Raw genomic sequence first — 23,683 nt, forward strand, 5'->3', positions numbered from 1 at the left:
GTGACCTGATTATTCCTGGACACCAAACAAGAGCTTGGATGCCATGGGTGAGGATGCTAAAGGCTATCACACTGACCGTCTGCTCTCGGTAGACAGCAACCGTCTCACACAAAAAGGCAGAGGGCCCACTGAACTGTTAACACTTAAGCCGTCTGTGGATGGCAAAAGCTAAAAGAGCGCTGACTAAAACACACGCTCTCTGGGGCTTCAGGGGTAGTGAGCACCCACTAGACACTGCCTCAGGACTCCACACACAGTTTGCTCGGGCTGATGCCCAGAAGCCCTCACCCCCAGCTCCCGCACCTGCTCACCTGTGAACTCCCTTCTGCAAGGGATGAAGTGCAATGGGTCCAAGTGAGTGGAGTTTGCCCCCGCCAGTGCCAAAGGGGCCAGCTAGATCTAGCATCCGTGCACTCCAGTTCCTACCTGCAAAGGTGTCTGGGAAATTTCCTGCTTCAAAAGCACAGGCAGCTTTCTTGGAAATGAGATAATGTGATCTCATTTTAAAGTTGAGGACATCAAGGCTCAGAGGTGATTAGAGGCATTAGAAGGGACTTCTGAAGGCAGCTAATCTAACCCTTGAAAATAGGAGAAGTTAAAGTTATGGCCCAGGTTCCACACCTCACAATTGGTGGAACCAGGCTTGAGCCTGCTTGCCTAACACCAGTGTCTTTCCCAAGCTTCCCAAGCATCTGCTTGAAATCACCTTGCCTGTGGTGGGAAGGAAGCCCAAGAATGGTGTCCTGTGTCCATTGCTGAGGCTTTGGGGGTCCAGGTACTTAGTTTACTTTTGGGAATTCCTTGTTGGCCCTGCTGAAGTCCTTCCTGCTACACCGTTCAGGGAAATTGTTGATCTTGTCAACCTGAAATAATCAAAAGGATCAGAATCCAGTTTTAAAGAGTTTATTCAAGCAAAAAGCTGGTAATGGCCATCCAAGAAACATGGACTCCAGAGAAATGGGGTCAGTGCTTCGAAGTTAAAAGTTAAGTACTTGTTTCTATACAGCAAACAAAGAAGTTTAGTAGGATTATAGTATTTTCTACACAAGGCTGGTTTATGAGTGACAAAAATTTAATTTGTTTTCTTTTCCATACAGCTTGTTTTCATTTCCTTTCCAATTTAAAAGCAAGTTTAACATTCCATCCTAGATCGTGTGCTAACTATGAAGACTTTGTGTGAAAGAGGAAAGAAGGAGGCTAATCTATAATGAAGATCCACACTTAGAGAGAAAGGGTCTTCCCTGGCACCCTTTAGTCATTTACAACATTTTACCAAACAATGTAGTTAAGGAAAAGGCTAATCTATAATCAGAGAAACAAAGGTTACAGCTGCCTATTTATGTGACTCAGGTTCCATAACCACATTCCCTTAAGGCTCAAAATAAAGTTTCAACAGCTGAGATTTTGAATTATTTATTTTCATAATCTCCACCTTTCTTAGTTCTGGGAGTGGCCTAACCAGGTGGGCCTGGCCTGCATACTCCCAGAAGGGCAGTTCTTCCTAGCAGCCTTTGGCTTTGAGGACCTCTCCATAATCCTTAATCCAGTCCAAGGTTCTGACTCTGTTAATGGGTAAAGAAAGGTTATGCCCTATAAGACTCTGACCTCTTCTTGGGACCTGGAAAATCTTCTGGTGATTTTCTTCATCCTGAATCTGCTGTTTCTAAACTGCTTGAGACCAAGATAAAGCACACCAATTTACAAGGCATAACTCCTAGGTGAGGTCATTCACTAGCCTTTTCTTTTCTTTTCTTTTCTTTTCTTTTCTTTTTTTTTGGAGACGGAGTGTCTCTCTGTCGCCCATTCTGGAGTGCAGTGGCGCCATCTCGGCTCACTGCAAGCTCTGCCTCCTGGGTTCACGCCACTCTCCTGCCTCAGCCTCCCGAGTAGCCAGGACTACAGGCACCTGCCACAGCGTCCGGCTAACTTTTTGTTATTTTTAGTCGAGGTGGGGTTTCACCATGTTAACCAGGATGGTCTTGATCTCCTGACCTCGTGATCTGCCCGCCTCAGCCTCCCAAAGCGCTGGGATTCCAGGTGTGAGCCACCGCACCCGGCCTCTCACTAGCCATTTCTTGTATTTGAGGGTCTCAGGGTGACATCTCTGAATATTCCAACTTCATTTCCAGCGCTAGATTAGTATTTCTATTCTTCTTTTTAGAAAGAAAGAAAGAGAGAAAGGGGCGAGAGAGAGAGAGAGAAAGAAAAAGAAGGAAGGAAAGAAGGAAGGAAGGAAGGAAGGAAGGAAGGAAGGAAGGAAGGAAGGAAGGAAGGAAGGAAGGAAGGCAGGCAGGCAGGAAGGGAGGGAGCGAGGGAGGCAGGAAGGAAGGAAAATAGAAATATTGGAGTACAATTTGTGGCACTCAATTTCAAGAACAAGCTTAAAAAAAGCTAGAAAGTTGTAATTGCCAAATACAGTAACCTGCTTGGCATGCATGTCGCCTTTTATTGCTTTCAAGCTACTATACCTGACAGCTCTTTTATTTCTCCCTTTAAAAAAATCCTATATCTGGCTAAAGGCTGAAAAATAGCAAGTGCATATCTTTCTAATGGCCCTACATTAATTTAGCATAGAGATAATTAGAGGCACAATTAACCTTTAGTAATATAAGCCCTGAGATTGGGGCACATGGGCTTCTTTTGCTATTCAACAGAGTCCTTGTGTGGCTAGTTTTTGAGCACAGACACATCTTTATTTTTTACACACCGAGCTTTCTTTGACATACAAGCCAAAAATTTACTTGAAGCAACCTGAATAGTATGAGAGAGAATGTTTGTTTGTTTTTTAAAGTCCGGGGAATTACAGAGTATTAGGGCATAATATGGGCATGTTTATATAGAACAGCTGAACACAGGCAGTTTATAAAGCAGGAAGTGAGCACATCATGCTTTTTAAATTTACTTAAAATATTTTGAATTCTTGGTATTCTTATCCATTCAAGAGTCTCTAACACTAGGGTTGTAAAGTAGAAACCAAATAGCATTGATAATAGGGTTTTGTTTCATCTTTGTCTTAGCTACAATTTGGGAAATGTTTATGTGTGTATGTGTATATGTTTGTTCCAATAATGATTTAAAATTGTGTATTCACAATGCAGTAGTGTGTAAACACTACTGAATCACCAGAAATGCATCCAGTAGTGTATGCACAAAATAGAAATCAAGGCAAAGGTAGAATATTTAGGGAAATAAAATTAAGCTAAGGATAAGGTTAGTACACAAAATGCATCTTGTGAGGTTCATCTATTTGGTCTACTAGTGGGCATGGGAAGGATGCCTGAATTTAAATGAAAATTCTAGTACTGATTATAATTCACATATTCTTTCATTGCCTTAGAGTTTTTAATTGTGCCCAAATAAGTCTCGGTATTCATAAACTAATAGCTTGAGTTTGTAGATTCACATATCCAATGATATCCTCCTTGAATCTTTCTGCCATTTAGTCATTTTACTTCCAAGTATCATGACATCCAACAGAGGTTGATGAAGGAAAAAAGATGCAAAAGTCATGCCATTTCCTTTTTTGCCTTAAAATAAGGGTGTGTGTATTGGGAGAAGGAAAGGGTAAAGCAGTTAGATGTTATTAGAAATACTTGGAAGATAATTAAGAAGAAATAAAAATTTGTGATTTTTAGTTATCAAAGTCATCATTAAATTGTGTTATCCATACAACTGAAGGATTTCAATATGGGCATCTTGTTAAGGAAAAGCTTTCAGAGAATGGTAACATTTCTTAATAGTGAACATGTCCCTACACTCACATAATTATAAGACTTCATGTACAAGGTACTCAAGATCAGAAACTTTGTAAAAAGCCTTTTAATCAGATAAACCTGAACATATCATTACCTAGAAATAACTGAAAACAGTGCAAAACATTAGATAACAGTCATTTGATAATATGGTAAATAAATCAATAGGATATTATATTCCTATTAAAATTATAAAAGTCGCATAAACAGGAAAGATTATACAAATATGCTACAAAATGTACTTATAATAAAAATATGAGAAAAATACAAACTGATATGCAAATATAAAATATGTAAAATAGCCAAGAATGGTGGTTCACACCTGTAATCCCAGTACTTTGGGAAGTCGAGGTGGGCAGATCGCTTGAGGCCAGGAGTTCGAGACCAGCCTGGGAAACCTGATGAACCCCTATTTCTCCCAAAAAAAAAAAAAAAAAAAAAATTAGCTGGACGTGGTGGTGTGCATATAGTCCTAGCTACTGGGAGGTTGAGGTGGCAGGATCGACTGAGCCTGGAAGGTCGAGGCTGCAGTGAGCTGAGATGGCACCACTGCACTCTAGCCTGGGTGACAGAGAGACCCTGTCTTAATAAAAATAATAAAATATGTCAAATATCTCTGCAGGTAGACAAAGGTGGTATGTGAAAGCAAAAGAGCTGTATTGGATTGACTAAGATTTTTTTTCTCACAGTGTTCTTTAATATTTTGTCATTATAATAAGTATAATTGATGGGGAAGAAATGACAACAAAGTTTTCATGTGTAGAATACTTTTTATAGACTTACTGAATAATGTGTACTTTCTGTTCACTATATTTTAAAATATAACTTCAGTCTAGATTTTACAGACTCATGGGAAATGATCTAAACTATTTTTCTTGCCATTAAAATGTGCATTTGGGGGTATTTTTCCATAGACATGGATACAGGAGAACTCAATAATGTTCCTCTTCCTTCTTTCCAACTCTTATTTTCCTTAGGCATTACCACAGGAGTCTTGGTTCGAGAACACAGCAATCTCTCAACTCTGGAGAAATTCTACTTTGCTTTTCCTGGAGAAATTCTAATGCGGATGCTGAAACTCATCATTTTGCCATTAATTATATCCAGCATGATTACAGGTACCTTGGGAAAACTGATGTTCTCTGTATTAGTCCATTTTCATACTGCTGTAAAGAACTTCCTAAGACTGGGTAATTTATAAAGGAAAGAGGTTTAATTGACTCACAGTTCAGCATGGCTCAGAAGGTCTCAGGAAACTTACAATCATGACAGAAGGCAAAGGGGAAGCAAGACAGCCTTCTTCACAAGGCGGCAGGAAGGAGAAAGGCCAGGCAAAGCAGGAAGAGCCCCTTATAAAACCATAAGATCTCGTGAGAACTCACTATCACGAGAACAGCATGGGAGAAACTGCCACTATGACTGAATTACCTCCACCTGGTCTCTCCCTTGACACGTGGGGATTATGGAGATTACAATTCAAGATGAGATTTGGGTGGGAACACAAAGCCTAACCATGTCATTCTCTATGATTATTTAAAAAGCTTTCACCTAAGTTGTTCTTTTCTAATTATGGGAAAAATTGAAATACATTTGATGCATCTCTCTCTCTCTCTCTCTCTCTCTCTCTCTCTCCCTCTCCCCCCCTCTCTCCCTCTCCTTCTCCTTCTCCTTCTCCCTCTCCACCTCTCTCCACTTGGAATGTCTATATTTGCTTCTGTGGAAACATTTCACTGTTCTCAACATGGCATTGCTTTGTCATACACTGTGCCTACAGCGCTGTCCACCACTGCTCAAATCTTCATTTGACCAGCATATGATGTCTTGGGAGGAAAATATCATTTTCAAACATAAACAAAACATTATCTGGGGCATGGAAAAAAAAAAAAGCTTATTTAGTCACTGACATGTTAGCTAGTGTCCTCAGGAAAAATATGATTGTCAATTTTGATCATGTTTTCAGTCATTCACTCATTTATTTCCCAACTGCAGCTGTACTGCCCTCAGCCTCTCAACAGCTGCCTTCAGGTTCTCTCTACTCCTTACCCACTTTCTACTCAAACCCAGAACTTGCTATGTATCTGCCCTACATATTTGCTATGGGGACCAGCAGTCAAATTCTGTGAGAAGGGTTTAAATATGGATGTGCACCACATTTGAAAGGCCCAGTATTTTTAAAACTTGTGACAGTTGCATTTGGAAATGACTTTTCCCATATTGATCATTATATTGCAGGGTTCCTTTGAAGAGGAAGCTTCCTTAGGTAGATAGAGATGAATCTGGTTTACAAAAATGTCATTTGTCTGGGTGTGATAAGTTTCTCTGCATTGCACAGTTTCTTATACTTAACTCTGGCAATTGGTAAAACATGGCATGACAGTAGCTGGTGCTGTTAGCTTGAAAATCAAGGTTTTATGTAAACACGCAATTAGATGTCATGACATGTCCCCTTCTAGAACATTTTTCTTCACTGCCACTGTAAAGACCTGGGACTGGCCCTGGTAGAGTACTGGACATTGGTCAGGGGAAGAGAGGGTGGGGGTCAGGATCTGCTGCATTCAGGAACTGCATTGCTTGAAGAGCTGTCACATTTGGCCTTTGAATTTCCCAATTGCCAAACTCCAACCAGACTAGAGTCCCTTGGGAACTGTGTCCTTAAATGGTCTTGATGTTCTCGGCTTATGAGAAACCTAAAGAGAACATTTAATTATTTTTATATGAATGTATTTAATTATGTTTGGAAATGCCTGGTTCCTTTTAATCCTAGCAGCCTGACTGACACAGCAGCAGATCAATTATTTGTCCCATATAATATTTATTTGTTTAAATTGTCATAAGCATTTAAAATTGGAAAGATTTCATGTAAATATCCAAATTTCTGGCTTTCTCTGAAAAAAAAAAATGAAGATCTGGGAACACTGGCCCAATATTCCCACCTACCAACAGTGGTCTGAAACCAAGAGACAACTACTTCATTTAGTTGGAGCAAATGCATTTGAGAATGCTATAGTCTTCACAACTCCCTATTGCCCAATACCTTGTCCACTTCACTCTTACGTTACCTGCCTGGCCGCTATAAGGATTGTAGTTATAACCCCTTAGAATCTTCTCCATATCAAAGATTCTTTAAAAAAAATTTTTTTTTAAACATGGGGTCTTCCTAAGTTGCCCTGGCTGGTCTCGAATTTCTGGGCTCAAGAAATCCGCCCACCTCAACCTCCCAAAGTGCTGGGATTATGGGTGTGAGCTGCCACACTCAGCCAAAGATTCCTAATCTTTTCTTGGGCTCCTTTGAGAACACAATGCAAGCTTTGGACTTCCTTTCAAGAAAAATCTTCACAATTGTACATGTATATACTGTATTTTGCATGCAATTGCACAAGGTGCATAAACTACCTGATGAACAATACTATTTAACTCATGTATCTATGAGGGGAAGTATAGAAGATTGATCCAAATTATGCAGCAAACCCAAAACTTGAGGTAAAATAGGTTTTAGAAGAAAAGGTAAAAATACATGTATGAAAATACTGATTCTGTAATATCAGATGTTTGAAAATACATGCCACTCTTGGCAGTCAATAAGTGAGTTTTGTTTTGGTTTGTTTTGGTTTTTTTTCTGGGAAGCATAACCTTTGGCCAGAAGCCAGAAACAGGTACTTCCTCTAGTGAGATTTTTGCAGTCTGGATGTTTTGTGTGTTAGCTCAGTCTTGTAAATAATCTAGGAAAATAATTTACAACTCAGCATTCCACTGACATAGCCCAGCTACTTTTGAAGCTATAGCATGGGTCAAGTCATTTCTCCACTTTTCTTCCACCAAACCCACAGCAGCCAGTCAAGAACTAGAAACAGCGAGCAAAACCACCACACCATCTTTTGATTTGGAGCAATGAAATAGTCAAAGATTCAAGGGATATGAACAAAGCAGGGTGGGGACAATGATGGCATATCCATGTTTTAAATTGTCATATTAGAGAGGAAAAGCAACAAGACTAGTGTTGGCACAGTTATAGGAAAATAAGTTCATTCATACACTTTAAGTTACCTTATAAATTGGAATAAACTTTCTGGAGGACAGTTTGGAGCATGTTCTGATCTCTTCACCCACTAATTCTGTTTCTCAGAATTGATCATAAAGAAATAAACAGAGATGTGTTCAAATTCCTAAGTACAAGGATATTCATGGTAACATTTTTTTGTAATGATGATAAATTATAAGCAACCTAAATGTATACAAATGTATATTGTATACATATGTATACATAGTATACAAATTTTCATACTAAGCAACTGTTAAAAGCTTGTTTTAGAATCATATTTAATTACATCTGAAAACATTCCCAATACAGTATAAAGTGGGAAAATAAAATTACGCAACAGGATAGTGTGTACAATCCAAATTTTATTAAAATGTATATACATTTTTAAAAGTTGTGATCAAAACCAAAAGGTTAACATCCGGGAGGTAAGAAAACATGATCCATTGTGCTTTCTTTACATTTTCAACTGAACATGTGTTTTTGTTTGGTTTGTATTTTTAATAAAAGAGATAGGGATGGATTCTGCCCTAAGCTCCTCCAATTTTGCCTCTGGTCGCTTCTCTGCCCTATCTCTGCTCCCTTCCCCTGCCAGCTCAGTGCCACCTTTACCTGGTACACAGCTCCTTCCTCCAAACTCTGAAGTAGTCCTCAGCCTCCCCACCCAGAAGATGGCCATGGAAAACACACAGGAAGGGTCATTTCACATTGCAAATGCCCTCATAAATCCAGCAGGCTGGTAGCTTAATGTATACAGTTATTAGGCCGAAGGAGGATGCAGGTGGGAAGCTGGGGAGGGTTGAATGAGTCCCCTAAGGATATGTAAATCAGAAGCAGAAACACAGCTGGAACTCAGACCCAATATTAATAATCTGTGCTCCTGCAGAAAGGAAGCTCTCTTGCCAAATTAACAGGTAGAAAAAAATTCTGCCATCAAAAGCCTCTGGTGAGATTTAAAAAAACACTTTATAGCTTTTTTAAAAAACAGGAAGAACCCCTTTTTATGTGATAAGGTTAAGTAGTCATATTTACCAGGGAAATTTGAATACAGACTGGCTATTAGATGGTATCAATAAATTGTTAATGATTTTGTTAGAGATGGTAATGGCATATAGTTGTATAAGAAAATGTCCTTACTTTTTAAATGCATATATGAAATGACATAATGTCTCAAAGTTACTTTAAAACAGAAGAAAAAATGGCACAGTCGATATAAACTCAAGACATTTTCAGAGACAGTCATTGTGGGTACTAATAGAATCCTACCCATAAATTACATTGTGAAGAACACGCTCCTGCCATGCTGAGGAATATCTGTGTTTGGGGTCTGCTAACATTTAGGCTTGTAAGCTGTATTTATATCAAACCACCAGAGAAATAACAGGAAATAGCTTATGAATATGCCTGAGAATTGTGGCTCTGGAAAAATCCTGGTCCAGGTCTCACCAGCCAGTGAGTTTAAATTCAGGTCACATTTTCTTTAATACTTCCCAAAACTAAATTATGATGATTGGAGCCTCCTATGACCGGCACAGGAACAGAACAGCACCTCCAGTCCCACTCCCAGAGGTCCCCTGAGCATCCTTCCTGGATGCTCATAACTTTGCTCAGGAAGAGGTTCCAGCTCTTCCACTTTAGCCTCTGCCACCCCCGCTTGGGCCAGAAGCACTCCAGTGGGCACAGCTGCGCCTCCTGGTGTCTGCTGTGGCTGCCACTACCACTGTGACCTAAGGAGTTCCCCTCTTTGCTCCTCCATCCTAAGACAGGAACAGAAGCTTAATTCTCCAAAGTGCAGCTGAGACCACACTGCTACTCAGGATATAATCTTTGCTAAAGGTAACCAAAAGCAGATGAAACACCAATGGTGACATCCAGCTGCTCCCTGAAGGGGCTCCCAGGGTCCCTTAACAGAGATGCCCCTCTGCTGAGCTGCCAGCTTGCCTTCAGGAGGCTGGAGTTCATCTCTCCACTAAAGGTGTTCCAAGCTTTCCTGCACCCCAGATCCCAGAACCTGACACCAGGTTCTAAGAAGGAAAAATTCCACTAGCACACAGGCCATCCTGTACTGACCTGGAGTGACCTCTTCCTGGGATGCTTGCCATTATGGAATATCCACTTCAGAGAAAACCCCCCTCACAGCCACAGGGGGATAGCCTTTCCTCGTGGACCCCATCAGGAGCCTTCAGTAGATTCCATACCATAGTACCTGCTGGGTTATTGCAACCACCCTGCTTGTAGAACTTGGGAGTCTGTCCAGGTCAGGCTGGGCCAAGTCCATGCCAGTTCCTGTGCACATTTCTTCCTCCAGAGCAAGGAGAAGCTCATTCCTAACCATTCCTGTGATGTCACAGCTCTGGATTTCCTATAAACACCTGCTCAAACAAGGGCACACACAGCTTCTTAAGAAACAGCACCAGTTTGCAGCTCAGTGGATGTCAAGCCAAGCAGATATCAAGCCAAGAAAAATCCCTCCTTTCCCTCCTGTCTCCCCTAGGCCACTGAGTGTGAGTCCTAGTACTCATTCTGCTTCCTGGACAAGTCACATTACTAAACACTAGACATCAGGAGAAAATATTTGTGTTTTGTTTATCAATAACTTTCAGTTTCCACCAGACACTGGTTGGGTGATTGGATTTACAATTGAGGAGCTTCTCCAAAGATAAATTTAACACTCTACTCTTGGAAGATTTAAAAAAAAAAAAAAAAAAAAAGTTCCAGACTTTTAGATAACTGTTACTCCAGCTTTCACATTAGGATTTCAAAATTGTAGGGCTTGACCTCAACCATAAGATCAGAGGTTTTCTACTACTTTTTGTTGGGAGAGGGTGTAAGACAGGGTCTCATTCTGTGGCCCAGGCTGTCATGCAGTGGTACCATTATAGTTCACTGCAGCCTTGAACTCCTGGACTCAAGCCATCCTTCCACCTAAGTCTTCCTAGTGGCTGGGACTACAGGTGGTGCACACCACCATGCCTGACTAATTTTTACTTTTGTAGCAATAGGGTCTTGATATATTGCCAGGGCTGGTCTGAAACCCCTGGCCTCAAGTGATCCTCCCACCTCAGCTTCCCAAACTGCTGGGATTACAGGAATGAGCCACCACACCTGCCCTACTTTTTAACCAAGTAAAAGTTTAAAGCCTTATAAAACCTTAGGTATATTTGGTATTTATTAAACAACAGCCAGATGTAGAATACATATGTGAGTTGGTTGCCTTTCAGGCAAGGTTTTTCTATAAAGGGCCCAATAGTAAATGTTCTAGGTTTTACAGGCCCTATGTATTTTGCCCAACTACCCAACTCTGTTTGTCCTGGGAGAGTAGCCACGGACAGTATGTAAATGATTGAGGGTGACTGTGTGCCAACAAAACATTCATTTACAAAAACAGGAGGCCAGCCAGGAGCTGACCCCTGCCCAGCTAGACTCTGACACTCCAGATACAATCTAGTTGAGGTTGAATCCAGGTAATAAAATAAACTACTACATCTGGCAATGAGTATGAATGCACTGAAGAGACTGAAGAATAGAGGATGAGCAGAATAAAATGCAGTTGGTGATAGTCTTAGAACACCTTATTTGTAAACTCAGGCTTTACAGCAGATGACACACTTAAATATTTGGGGCTAAGGAAGGCTTTTTTTAAAGGCTATGTATTCATTTACTCAGAGGCAGCTGTGTATCTGGAAACAATCCCACATCCTCCTATGAAAAGAACCATGCCACGTGCCTCCCCGAGACAAGGTTCAGTTTTATTCAGCTAACATTTGTTAACTCCAGCTGCATGAAAACAGACTAATAGAAAACCACATATAAGAGGGTGAGGGCCTACCACTCACATGGTCACAGAGCTGAGGTTATCTGATAGTCAGGTCCAGGAGTCCCTCGTTAGCAAGAATTGTAAGACTTGAAGATGCACATCACTTTGTTGTACGACTTGCTATTAAATATAAGCTACTGTTCATAAACGTAGGTGGCTAAGAGCATTTAATGTCAATTTTAGCTATGGGGGAGGAGTATGCATTCTTTTCTTGAAACATTGGTGGTCCGTTATACAGTTTAGTTTCTATGAAAATTGCCATTCGAGGTGGTTTATAAACTTAAAACTCCAGGCAGGAAGACAAGGTTGTTGCCTAAGACCATACAGTCTGAGAGTGAACTTCTTGCCTCATTTGCAACATCTGGAACAAGTGGGCTCTTCCTGCACTTTAAGTGCTCCTTTCCCTAAGATTATCAAGAAATTTGTGTTGAGTTAAAATACAGCTGTTGAAACCAAAGGACTTACTGCATCAGTTTGATCTGTGTAATGCCTGGCCTCCAAAGACAAAACAACCACATAGTGTATAAGGAAGAGTTCCCATAATGAACATGTCATTTGCAAGTAATAAAATGAATAGTGGCAAGAGATAAATATGCCCTGCTTTAGTCTTTCCCTGAGACTGAAGCCCAGAGAATCAACCATGCATGAGCCTTCTTTCTGACTAAACAGGTACTAGACTTGTTCACAGCTCTGTTCAGCTGTAAGATAACCTGATTTTATTATTTAAAAAGGGATTCTAAGGACCTTCTATATACTGGATTCATGGACCTGGGAGACCATTCGTTCATTTATTTATTCATTCATTCCATCTTTAATGAGCCAGGCTCCGCTAGACACACAAGGTGTAAAATTAAGTCTTATCTCAGCAAGAAAGAGTACATTTCAATGCTGTGTGATAAGCACTTTCTGGGAATGAGGACAGCGCAGGGGACATTAGAAGGAGCCATTTTGAAGGAAGCATAGAAATCAAGTGAACGGAAGAGGGTGGGTATTCCAGGCAGAAGAAAATAGCATCTTTGTCCTCCCAAAATAGCATCTTGGGAGGACAGTGAGACTTGAAGTGGAATGCTGGAAACGTCGGGAAGAGGAATGGGATGGAAGGGGTGAGCACAAGGGTTTATTGGCCTTGTGTGCCTTGCCAAGGGGACTGGACTTGAGCCTGTAGGCGAGGGAAGCAATTCTGCAGTGACTCCCACTTGTGCCATTCTCTACAGAGGGACACCTGAACAAGTATCTATCCTAGAGGGGCAGGAGAGTCTAGTGGTTAAGAGCACAGACAGGAGCCACACTGCCTCGGTTTGAATCCTGGTTCTGCCGTGGATTAGCTGTGAAACCTTGGATTTTACCTAACTTGTCCTCAGCTTTAAAATACGGACAATAATAATGTTTCATAGCACATCTAGAATGCTATACAATTTTTTTACTTACTCTTTTTTGTCTGGGACCTTCAGAAGTTCCTACAAAGTACCTGAACTGGCAGCAGAATCTACAGGGCCATTGTTAGAATTGAGCTACGCAGATATGAACACACTGAATGCATTCATTCTGGAAATGAGAACAATATAAAAAGACTTGCTCTGCCATCAGTTTGTAAAGTTCACCAGCATGTAGGAAGCTTTTGCCTAGAAGTCTGAGATACCCATTTTATGGATAAAGAGAAGCAAAGAGGCAGCTCAGTCATATTTAGGTTGTGGCAAAAACCCAGAAAAGTCTCACCAAGCCATTTGCTGGCTGCTGCTGTCAGAGCATGTTCATACGGACTTTGGAAACGAACAGCTGAGTTCCTCAGATTCTTCGGGGTGTGTTTAATGCTTTCACTGGACAATAAGTTCAGGGAGTCAAAAAGTTCATGGAGTCTTCTGAAAAACTGGTCCTAACTACAAATACCACCGTGTTCCACAGTAATGAAAAAAATGCTAAAACAGCTCCTGGACTGCTAAAACCAGGACACAGCCCAACACTTGTTTTTTTTTTGTTTTTTTTTAAGACAGAGTCTCACTCTGTTGCCCAGGCTGGAGTGCAGTGGTGCGATCTCAGCTCACTTGCAACCTCCACCTCCTGGGTTCAAGAGATTCTCCTGCCTCAGCCTCCCAAGTAGCTGGGACTATAGGTGTGTGCCACTACCCCCGGCTAATTTTTGTATTTTCAGTAGAGAAGAGGTTTCACCAGGTTGGCCAGGCTGGTCTTGAACTCCTGACCTCAAGTGATCCACTTGCCTCAGCCTCCCAAAGTGTTGGGATTACAGGCATGAACCACTGCGCCTGGAGAGCCCACCGCTTTTTGATGCATGTTTTGAACTTCTTTTTTTTTTTTTTTTTTTGAGACGGAGTCTCGCTCTGTCGCCCAGGCTGGAGTGCAGTGGCCGGATCTCGGCTCACTACAAGCTCCGCTTCCCGGGTTTACGCCATTCTCCTGCTTCAGCCTCCCGAGTAGCTGGGACTACAGGCACCCACCACCTCGCCCGGCTAGTTGTTTGTATTTTTTAGTAGAGACGGGGTTTCACCGTGTTAGCCAGGATGGTCTCGATCTCCTGACCTTGTGATCCGCCCGTCTCGGCCTCCCAAAGTGCTGGGATTACAGGCTTGAGCCACCACGCCCGGCCGTTTTGAACTTCAAATGTGGACTAGCTGACAGAGGCTTCAAGGGGACCTTTAGCTGATTCTGCTTGAGGACCAGTTTATTTTGTTAACATCACCAAATAGCCTAGACTGGAGATATTACCTATTTTAAGAGAGTTCTTAATGTCTCTGAGAAAAGTAGATGTGATAGGTGACACATGCACGGAAAGATTTTGCATGCTCCCCTTTGCCTCTTCCTTTCCCTTTGAACATCCAAGGAGTACTAATCAAGGCTGCAGAGATTTCCCTATGCCCTGGATTAACAAAGTAAGATCATATCCTGCTTTGTTTTCCTTGGGGAATAAAAGAAACATTTTGGAATTTAAAAATCGTGAACCTGTTTATTTAATCCTTGTAGCAGTCCTATGAAGTCGTCAAGTAGGTGGGACCTTAACTCCATCTTTAGAGATAAGGAAACAGGAGGTTGAAGACAGATTAAGCCACTTTTTCAAGATCACACAGATCATAAGGGCAGCAGCTGGAATTGGCAAGTTTCGTTCTGGCAGCACTCTGCTGCCAAGGGGCCAGAGCCTGGGAGAGGGATCCAGGGCAGGCAGCCATACTTAAATAACTGTTATTCATTCAATCAACATGTTTATTGAGCATCTCCTATGTGCTGGGCACTGAGTATACATTCGTGAACAAGCAGATATCTAGGTCTCCTGCCTTCATGGAGCTTAAAACCTAGCTAGCAAGAAAGAGATGTAAAATAATGAACCAATGATAAAAATTGTTGAGACATGATATGCACAGGATGCCAAGCAAAGAAATCAGGACACCCTGGTTTAGGCTGGATAATCAGGGAAGGATTCTGAGGAAAGAACTTAAAAGCCAGATGAAGAGTGAGGAAGAGCACTCCAGGCAGAGGGAAGAGCCTGTGCAAAGGCCTTGGGGTGGGAAGGAGCTTGGTCTGATCCAGAAGAGGCTGAATGAGAGGATGAGACAGGAAGATGGCACAAAGCAGGGCTGGAGAGGCAGGCAGGTGTCTCCTCTGCAAGGCCTGTTGGCCAAGGTAAGGATTTTCTCTTTTTATCTTCAGTGCCATTGAAGGGTTATCCTGATGTATAAAATGACCTGATTTATGTTTTTAAAAGATCTCTTTAGTGACTGTGTAGTGAAGGAATGAATGAGGGAGGGAATGAATCAGTTAATGCTTGTTGAATGCTTTCCATTTGCTCAGTGACGTGCATCATCTTTATCATTTATTCAGTAACCATGGAGGCTATTTACTAAGAACACACTGTGTCCTGGGCACTGTATTAGGCCTGTTATACATTGTTTCTAATCCTCACAACAGCTATGCAAGCTGAGGTTGGTTGGTCACTTTGCTCCTCACAATTAACCTAAAGGTGATAGAGGCATTTCAGATCCTCCAATTTATAGAGGGAGAAGCTGAGTCTGGGAGGAGGCTGGGATTTGAGTACAGTCTGTCCCACCAAAGCCCATGCCTTCTCTCTGCACAGGTGGCCTCTCTGCTGGTGACAGAGACAGGAGTCATCCACATGGCGAGTTTTAACTCCTATGCAACAGTGAGTTTCTTGGATGTGGTGTTCACTTATAATGGCGTAACACCGCCAAATGCCAGACCTAAAAGAACTTCCAATAAGGGATTAAATTTTGATACCTTAACAGCAATGTGGAGAGATTGTCACGAAAGCTTTGTTCTCAGTGGGTGGTTGCTTAATCAGAGAGCTCTAGGAGGAGTCTTTTGCCCTCGGATGTTTATTTTTAAAACATGCTATTGTTTAGCCAGGCAACTGCTTCCTTTGGAGTGTTTTTGTAAAAAGTTCAGATGATTACTGCTTTGGCTGGGAGCCAACACCCTTGCTCATCAGAGCCTTCTCCTGAGGTGAAAAAAGCAAATAAATGCCTTTTCCTAAAATAAAGAGCTAGCAGGTGCCCCTGACTTCCAAGGACAACTGGGGATTTTATCCCTGTTTCTAGGCCACAGCCCAGCCTCAAAACTGTCCCAGGTTCTAATGGACAACTCTGGGCTCACAAGGAACTGGAACCGTGCTCTTCTTTTTCTGCCCAGTTCAAGTGCCACCTGTTCATCAAGCCTCTCCTGGTCATCTCAATCTGGTGACAGCTCAGGCTCCTCTGAAAACCCACAGTACCTACTCTCCACACCAGGGCTTCACAAAACATCTAGTTTTTCAACTGGATGGAGCAAATCCAGTTGTTAAAATTTCTGATCTGTTACAGATCAATAACCTTCATAAACCATAGTTAGAGAAAATTACTAGAAAAATTATATTAAAAATAGACATATGAAATACTAGCCTTTTTTTTTTTTTTTTTTTTTTGAAGGGGGTGGGGATGGAATTTCACTCTTGTTGCCCAGGCTGGAGTGCAGTGGCATGATATGGGCTCAATGCAACCTGCACCTCCCAGGTTCAAGAGATTCTCCTGCCTCAGCCTCCTGAGTAGCTGGGATTACAGGTGCGCGCCACCACGCCCAGCAAATTTGTGTGTGTGTGTGTGTGTTTTAAGTAGAGATGCGGTTTCACCATGTTGGCCAAGCTGGTCTCAAACTCCTGACCTCAGGTGATCCACCTGCCTGGGACTCCCAAAGTGCTGGGATTACAGGCGTGAGCCACTATGCCTGGCCCCTATTTTTTATTATTACATTCAACAGAAATAAAATTACTGTCCAATTACTATAAACATTTTAAATACTCACTGCTGATTTCTGTGCAGATGCCATCACACCTGCTTGGTTCCCTCTCATTTATCACCTCCTATAGGACAGCTTTCAGCTCCCAGGAGAAACGAGTTCTGATAGTGAACTGTAAAGCAAGGGGGTCCTTTAGACCTTGCCAGCCACCAAAGATGGGCTGAGAGCAAGAAACACAGGTGGCCATTGAGAGTAAAAACTCAGAAATAAAGTGCAAATGAGGTTTTACTTGTCTGGGACTAAGGTGGGCCTGCTCTCTGATGTCCCGCCAGTAAGAGTCTAGTGCCTGGATTCTCATTCTCACAGTCAACATTCATTGAGCTAGACCACAAGTTCTCACCAAGACAATATTGTCCCCAAGGTAGCAAAAGCTGTTTTTATTTGGTGGTGGTGAGTTGGGGGAGAAAATCTTACTTGTTTTATGTAAAAAACACATGTATCATTTACTATATAACCAGATACACAGTTTGTGGTTTTAGAATTTCACAGGGGTGGCGATTAGGAAAAAGGCTTTGGGGGGTGGGTTGCACAATAGCAACAACAAAACAAGGTTGAAAAAGACTGAGATGTTACATATGTTCCCCTGTGGAGTCTTTTATGGTGAAAAGTGTTCTCGTTGGCTGCCCTGGGAACCAAACTAAACCACCATGTATAAGTGGTTTCTAAGGAGACTACCTGCTGAGTTCCAAGTTTCAAACTCACAAGTGGATCTTTGAAATGGGGTCATTTGTAAGGAGAGGATTACTTGTAAGAAAATGCAGCTCTTTCTGTCCTGTAGAAAGCTTCAAGTACAAACATTCGTAGAGCACCTTATTTAAGGCACTGGGGACCCAGTGAAGAATAAGCTTCAGGCCTTAGAGCAATACAGTCAGTGCAATAGATAGAACTACGTGCCAGGAGATTTGGGCTTAGCATCTTCCTTTCCCCTGCCCATGCTTGCAAGGCAAAGAACTTTTCCTGAATTTGATAATAGAGTTAAGCTATAGTTTGTTCATTCAACATTGTTGAGCACGCACTAAATGCTAAACACTGGTAGGGTCTAGAGACATTGGGCTGTCTAATAGGATAGCCATTAGCCACGTGTGGCTACTTAAATTGAGATTAATTAAAATTGGCTAGGTGTGGTGGCTCACACCTATAATCCTAACAATTTGGGAGGCCAAGGTGGAAGGATCATTTGATTTCAGGAGTTCAAGACCAGCCTGGGCAACATAGTGAGACCTCATCTTTAAAATTAAAAATAAATAAATAAATAAATATATATTAACTAAAATGAAAACTCAGTTCGTCAGTCACACTAGCCACTTTCCAAGTGCTTGCTAACCATGTGCACTTTGTGGCTACTGCAGGGGACAGCACAAAAACAGAACCTTTCTGTCAGGAAGCTCTACTGGGCAGTGCTAGTCTAGAATTTTGTAGCACATGGATAGAGTCAATATGGAATAGTGGTTAAGAATATGGCCTTTGAGGTAAAATGTAGATTGGAGTCCCAGCTCTACCACTCACCTTACCAGCTTTATGATTATATGGTACTTAGCCTTTCTGAGCTACAGTTTTGTCCTCTGTAAAATGGGCGTAATAATGCCTGCGTCCCTGGGTTATAATGAGAATTAAAGATGATGCATTAACATGCAGTCAATATAGTGTTTATTGTCATTATCATTATTTGTATTATAATTATCATCCTCATCATTATTGATATTAGTGGCAGGTGGGGTGTTTACAACCATCCAGACAGACATTTTATGGTCATTAAGTTCTGTAATGTTCCTATTTACAGAGGTTTTCAAAGATTAGGCTGTTTCCCTGTTTTGTTCTCTCCCTCTATAGTGGTCACCACTCTTATCCCCAACAATGCATTATAAATCATGCAAGAGCCTGGACTTGGGGGCCAGCTCTGCCCCCATATTGATGACTAGAGAGGTAGAGGGTAACTATACAGTGGTAACTGTACAGAGGTAGAGGTAACTATACAGTGCAGAGAAGTATAATTATTGATTTGAGTAAATATCTGATATATCCGGGAAAACAGTAGGATGGAGGTAGATTAGAGGAATGGAAAACAAAGGACCGTGCGAAAGTTACTGCAAGATAGTTGCTGTGCTCCAGGACAGAGGGGAAGCTGGATGTCTACTTGGGGATGTATTTGTTTAAGATATTTTCACCAAGATCTCATTATTATCAAGCCTTTTATTGCCAGCTGAGTCCTGGAGTACAAGCAGAGGCACCAGCCCATGGCCAAATCATTAAGACAAATTAAGACATATTAACATATGCTGGAAACAATTACCCACATAGATTTAATTTGTTTCACTGCTGGAAGAAAATCCTGAAAGAGCACCAAACACACCTCCGAGAACAGCTCTGTAACCGCTCTGTGACTCTCACTTGTCAGCACTTTAGGGGCTGGAATCTGCTTAAATTAGATATCTACCAAAGAAGGACAATATATCTGAAAATAGATCCCATATTAGGGCTACAGATGAGTTACTTACAGTCTGTTAAGGTGGTGATTCTTTTTGTTTCTTTTTAACCTATGATTTTTGTTTGAAATAATTATTATAGTTATCAAAACAATACACTGAGCTCTAAAATGAAATAGGTACATATTTTATAATCATATAATATACTTAGCAAACTTACATATTTGCATTATGATTTGCTCTTTAAGAGACCTAAACTAAACATGAGATAGTGAATTTGTTTCTAAATTTTGGCCTTCAGTCTCTCTTGACTTTTTTGTTGTTGCTTGCCTAATTGTTACCTTTCGTTGTCTTACTGTGAGGAAAAGAAAGACTCTTCAACACAGCAAACTGCATTTTTCTCAAATCAAATAGAATCTATCATAAAAATTATTCTAGAATGTGACTATTGCAGTATGCCCATTATATGGCAATTGCACAATCTTTTCCCAGAGGTTGATGAATGGCCCCTTAACAACATTCTGGGGTAGCTGCTACAGAGGCCAGAGCACCTTCTCTCAAAATATTAACTTCCAAAGGAGCAATCAACAGCCAGAGAAATGGTATGTTTAGAGTGAGAAATGACTTGTTCTGTTGTCATAATGGTGATCACTTCCTTGCAGATTTTTCCTGTACATCAAATATGTATGATTATATATGAGAAGCATAATCCCCCAGTTACTTAAAAAAAATGGATAGGCCTTTTAGTGTGGGAAATGAACATAAAAGTTACCTATGCATGCTGATCGCCATACAGGTTTACTGCCTTTCCCTTGGGGTTGCCTTGTGACAACCTCTTCCTTTTTCCTGCTACCCTGTACCTTAGGCTTTGCAAATGGTTATGGGACAACTCATGTGTGCTGAATATGCAAAATCATTTTCTATAATGATCCTTTGACTCAAAATATGACCCTCATTTTGGAAATCAGGCTGGGTAGTGTCTGAAACCTCCAGTGACAGCTTGCTGAAAGATGATTCCGTTGTTTCTCAACTTGGCCCATTTCCCATGTCCAAGTCCAATTGGAGAACCGCTTTTGACTCCATTTATATGAGCATCTTTGACAGAGAGCAAGGGTTTCTGGCAAGGAGGGATGCCTGCCTTCCACCTCTAATCCAGCTGTCCTTGACACCCCAGACAGCCCTTTCAAATCTGGGCAACACTTAGTCATATTACTGGTAGCCAAGAACCATTTGAAGTGAGATCTAACCAAATGATTGTAAGTCTCTGACATTACCTGTGCCCTGGGAAATTATTTATTAATATCTTTCCTCTTTCAAATAGAAATTTTAAGATGTCTCACAATAAAAGCTATACACAATAAGGTTGTTTACACAAAAGCAATTTGAAAATCATGAAAAGAGGAAGGAAACACACCAACCAGAATGGATAATGACATTACTGTGAATTTGGCCCCAGGACCATTTAAAGATCCAGCAATAAGTGGATCATTAAATACATTCTGGTATAGCCACATGACAGATTATTGAGCCATTAAAATTATCCTCAGGGTGAGTTTATAACAATGAGGGAAAATGCTTACAACTACAATATTAAGAAGAGAGAGAGTTAAAAACTATAAAATTCTCTCAGCTGTTTACAAAATATTGAGAAAAATATTAGAAGAAAATTCACCAGAATATTAACTTGGTTGATAAGATGATGTGATTTTTGTTGTCATCTTTACCTTTTCTCCTTTTTCAGATAGTTATAATGAATATATATTACTTTTATAATTGTATATAAAAATTATTTTTTCCAGTTGAGCCTAAGCTTCCTGGAAAGGGCAGAAAGGAAAACTATCATGAGTTATATGATTTCTCAAGTATTAGAAAAAAAAAAAAAACTATCTCAGGCCAGGCATGATGACTCACACCTGTAATCCCAGCACTTTGGAAGGCTAAGGTGGCGGATCACCTGAGGTCGGGAGTTTGAGACAAGCCTGGCCAACATGGTGAAACCTCATCTCTACTAACAATACCAAAATTAGCTGGGCATGGTGGTGTGCACCTGTAATCCCAGCTACTCGGGAAGCTGAGGCGGGAGACTCGCTTGAACCCGGGAGGCGGAGGTTGTAGTGAGCCGAGATCACACTACTGCACTCCAGCCTGGGTGACAGAGTAAGACTCTGTCTCAAAACAAACAAACAAACAAACAACAACAACAACAAAAGATCTCAGATCTTCAAGATAAACTTTTCCTAGATAACTGAATTCCAAAGGAGGTTTATCATAAGGGATGTTGAATGATATAATACAAATCTTGGTAAAGTTCTTACTGCAAATGTGGGAGGGTGACTCCTTATGATCATTTTCTGACCAACTCCAAGAAGATCTGAAGGCAGGGCACTCCTGGAGGTCAAGGCTGTGGGAAGCTGCCTGCAGGGGAACTTGCACCTGACTGGGCTTCCCTCTCTTACATCTGTTTGGAATTTTGAAGTGTTGCTTTTGCCCATTGCATGTTATTGCCCATTGTCTGTAGATGAGAACACCTCTCAGCTCTTTATTTCACACCTTGAGGATTAAATTGCGGGAAACCTGTCTTTTAAAATTAATGTAATTTGATTTCTGTCTCGCCCTTCAGGTGTTGCTGCACTGGATTCCAACGTATCTGGAAAAATTGGTCTACGTGCTGTTGTGTATTATTTCTGTACCACTCTCATTGCTGTTATTCTAGGTAATATTTATTTCTGAATCCTTATTCCTCTATGTAATGGTAATTTTTTTTCATTCAAAAAGTAGTTGGCGGCCAGATGCGGTGGCTCAGGCCTGTAATCCCAGCACTCTGGGAGGCTGAGGTGAGCAGATCCCTTGAGGTCAGGAGTTTGAAACCAACCTGGCCAACATGAAAACCTGCTTCTACTAAAAGTACAAAAATATTAGCTGGGCATGGTAACATGCACCTGTAGTCCTAGCTACTTGGGAGGCTGAGGCAGGAGAATCACTTGAACCTGGCAGACAGACTTCAAAGGGAAAACTTTATGGTACTTTGACAATACTACTTTCTGATTAAAAAAAAAAAAATTGTGTGTTAAGAAAAGCTCAACTACTTTTTTAAAAATATATTTTTTAAAAATTAAAAAGAGACGTGGGGAGTCTTGCTATGTTGCCCAGGCTGGTCTTGAACTCTTGGGCTCAAGGGATCTGCCTGCCTCAGCCTCCCAAAGTGCTGAGATTACAGGCATGAGCCACCGTGCCTGACCCTAACTACTTTTTTTTTTTCAAGAAGGAGTCTCACTCTTGTCACCCAGGCTGGAGTGCAGTGGCATGATCTCGGCTTACTGCAACCTCTGCCTCCTGGGTTCAAACGATTCTCCTGCCTCAGCCTCCCGAGTAGCTGGGATTACAGGTAATTTTGTAGTTTTTTAGTAGAGACAGGGTTTCGCCATGTTGGCCAGGCTGGTCTCAAACTCCTGACCTCAGGTGATCCACCTGCCTTGGCCTCCCAAAGTGTTGGGATTACAGGCGTGAGCCACCATGCCCAGCCACTTACATAATTCTTAAAGTGAATAATTGGTCTATAATAGTGAAGTTGAGTATAATTATAAAATATTTCCAGAAATATAGCATTTTAGTGCATTTCACATAGTAACAAGAGCTAACAGCTATCATTGTTAAGGACAAATCCCACTTGTAAGAGGGAGAAAATTCTAGTAAGGGAGTAGCTGCTCTTATACCTTTAGCATGGTTTTTTGAAGAATGCTTGGTCTTTGTAACCCTGAGTGACATTTTAAGAAGAATGTCCAGAGGGGGAAGACAGAAAGAGCATGTACTCAGATGAGGCAGCAGCTCGGCCCTTGTAGCCCTGCTTCAATAAGCTGATAAGAAGAGGTGGGATGTGGTGAAGCTTTAATGGTATTAGGCCAAGGGACCCAGGAGAGCCTGAACTCTGCCATAAAACAAAACCACATCATCTCATGAGTTTCCTGAGGAAGACAGACACAGAGAAAAAATAGCAATGAGAAGCAAGATCCTGCTTTCTTATTAGCTGGAGGCATATAGCCCTTCTACAACCCTGAGAGAGGAAAAGAGTGGGCCATGCCCACTCATGGCCCCTTATTGCCCAGCAACTCCTCCCACTAGCAAAACGGACCCATTCAGCATACCAGAGCCCTACCCCTTGGATTACCATTGCCTCCTCTTGAGGGAGGAGCAATAAGGAGCATAAGGACCTTTTTCTTCTTCACTTCCCTCCAGTCAAACACCCTCCAATGTCTTGGTCTCTTCTACAGCCTCCCACCTTGGCTTGGACACTCAAGTGACAGGAACCCATTACTTACCAAGGCCACAATGGTGATGTCAGATGCTCTGCCATGTAGACAGT

At 41.5% G+C, this 23,683-nt stretch overlaps 1 protein-coding gene across 1 annotated transcript in view; it reads left to right on the top strand.

Annotated features, from left to right (window-relative positions):
• Positions 1–23,683, top strand: part of SLC1A1 (solute carrier family 1 member 1) — a 92,414-nt gene that overhangs the window by 44,080 nt on the left and 24,651 nt on the right. The window contains exons 2-3 of the mRNA XM_007969358.3: positions 4,730–4,870; positions 21,944–22,036. Of these exons, the coding sequence (XP_007967549.1) occupies positions 4,730–4,870; positions 21,944–22,036 (234 nt within the window). The remainder of the gene's footprint in view (positions 1–4,729; positions 4,871–21,943; positions 22,037–23,683) is intronic.

This window comes from Chlorocebus sabaeus, chromosome 12 (assembly GCF_047675955.1).
Source record: "Chlorocebus sabaeus isolate Y175 chromosome 12, mChlSab1.0.hap1, whole genome shotgun sequence".
In the NCBI taxonomy this organism is placed as follows: domain Eukaryota; kingdom Metazoa; phylum Chordata; class Mammalia; order Primates; family Cercopithecidae; genus Chlorocebus; species Chlorocebus sabaeus.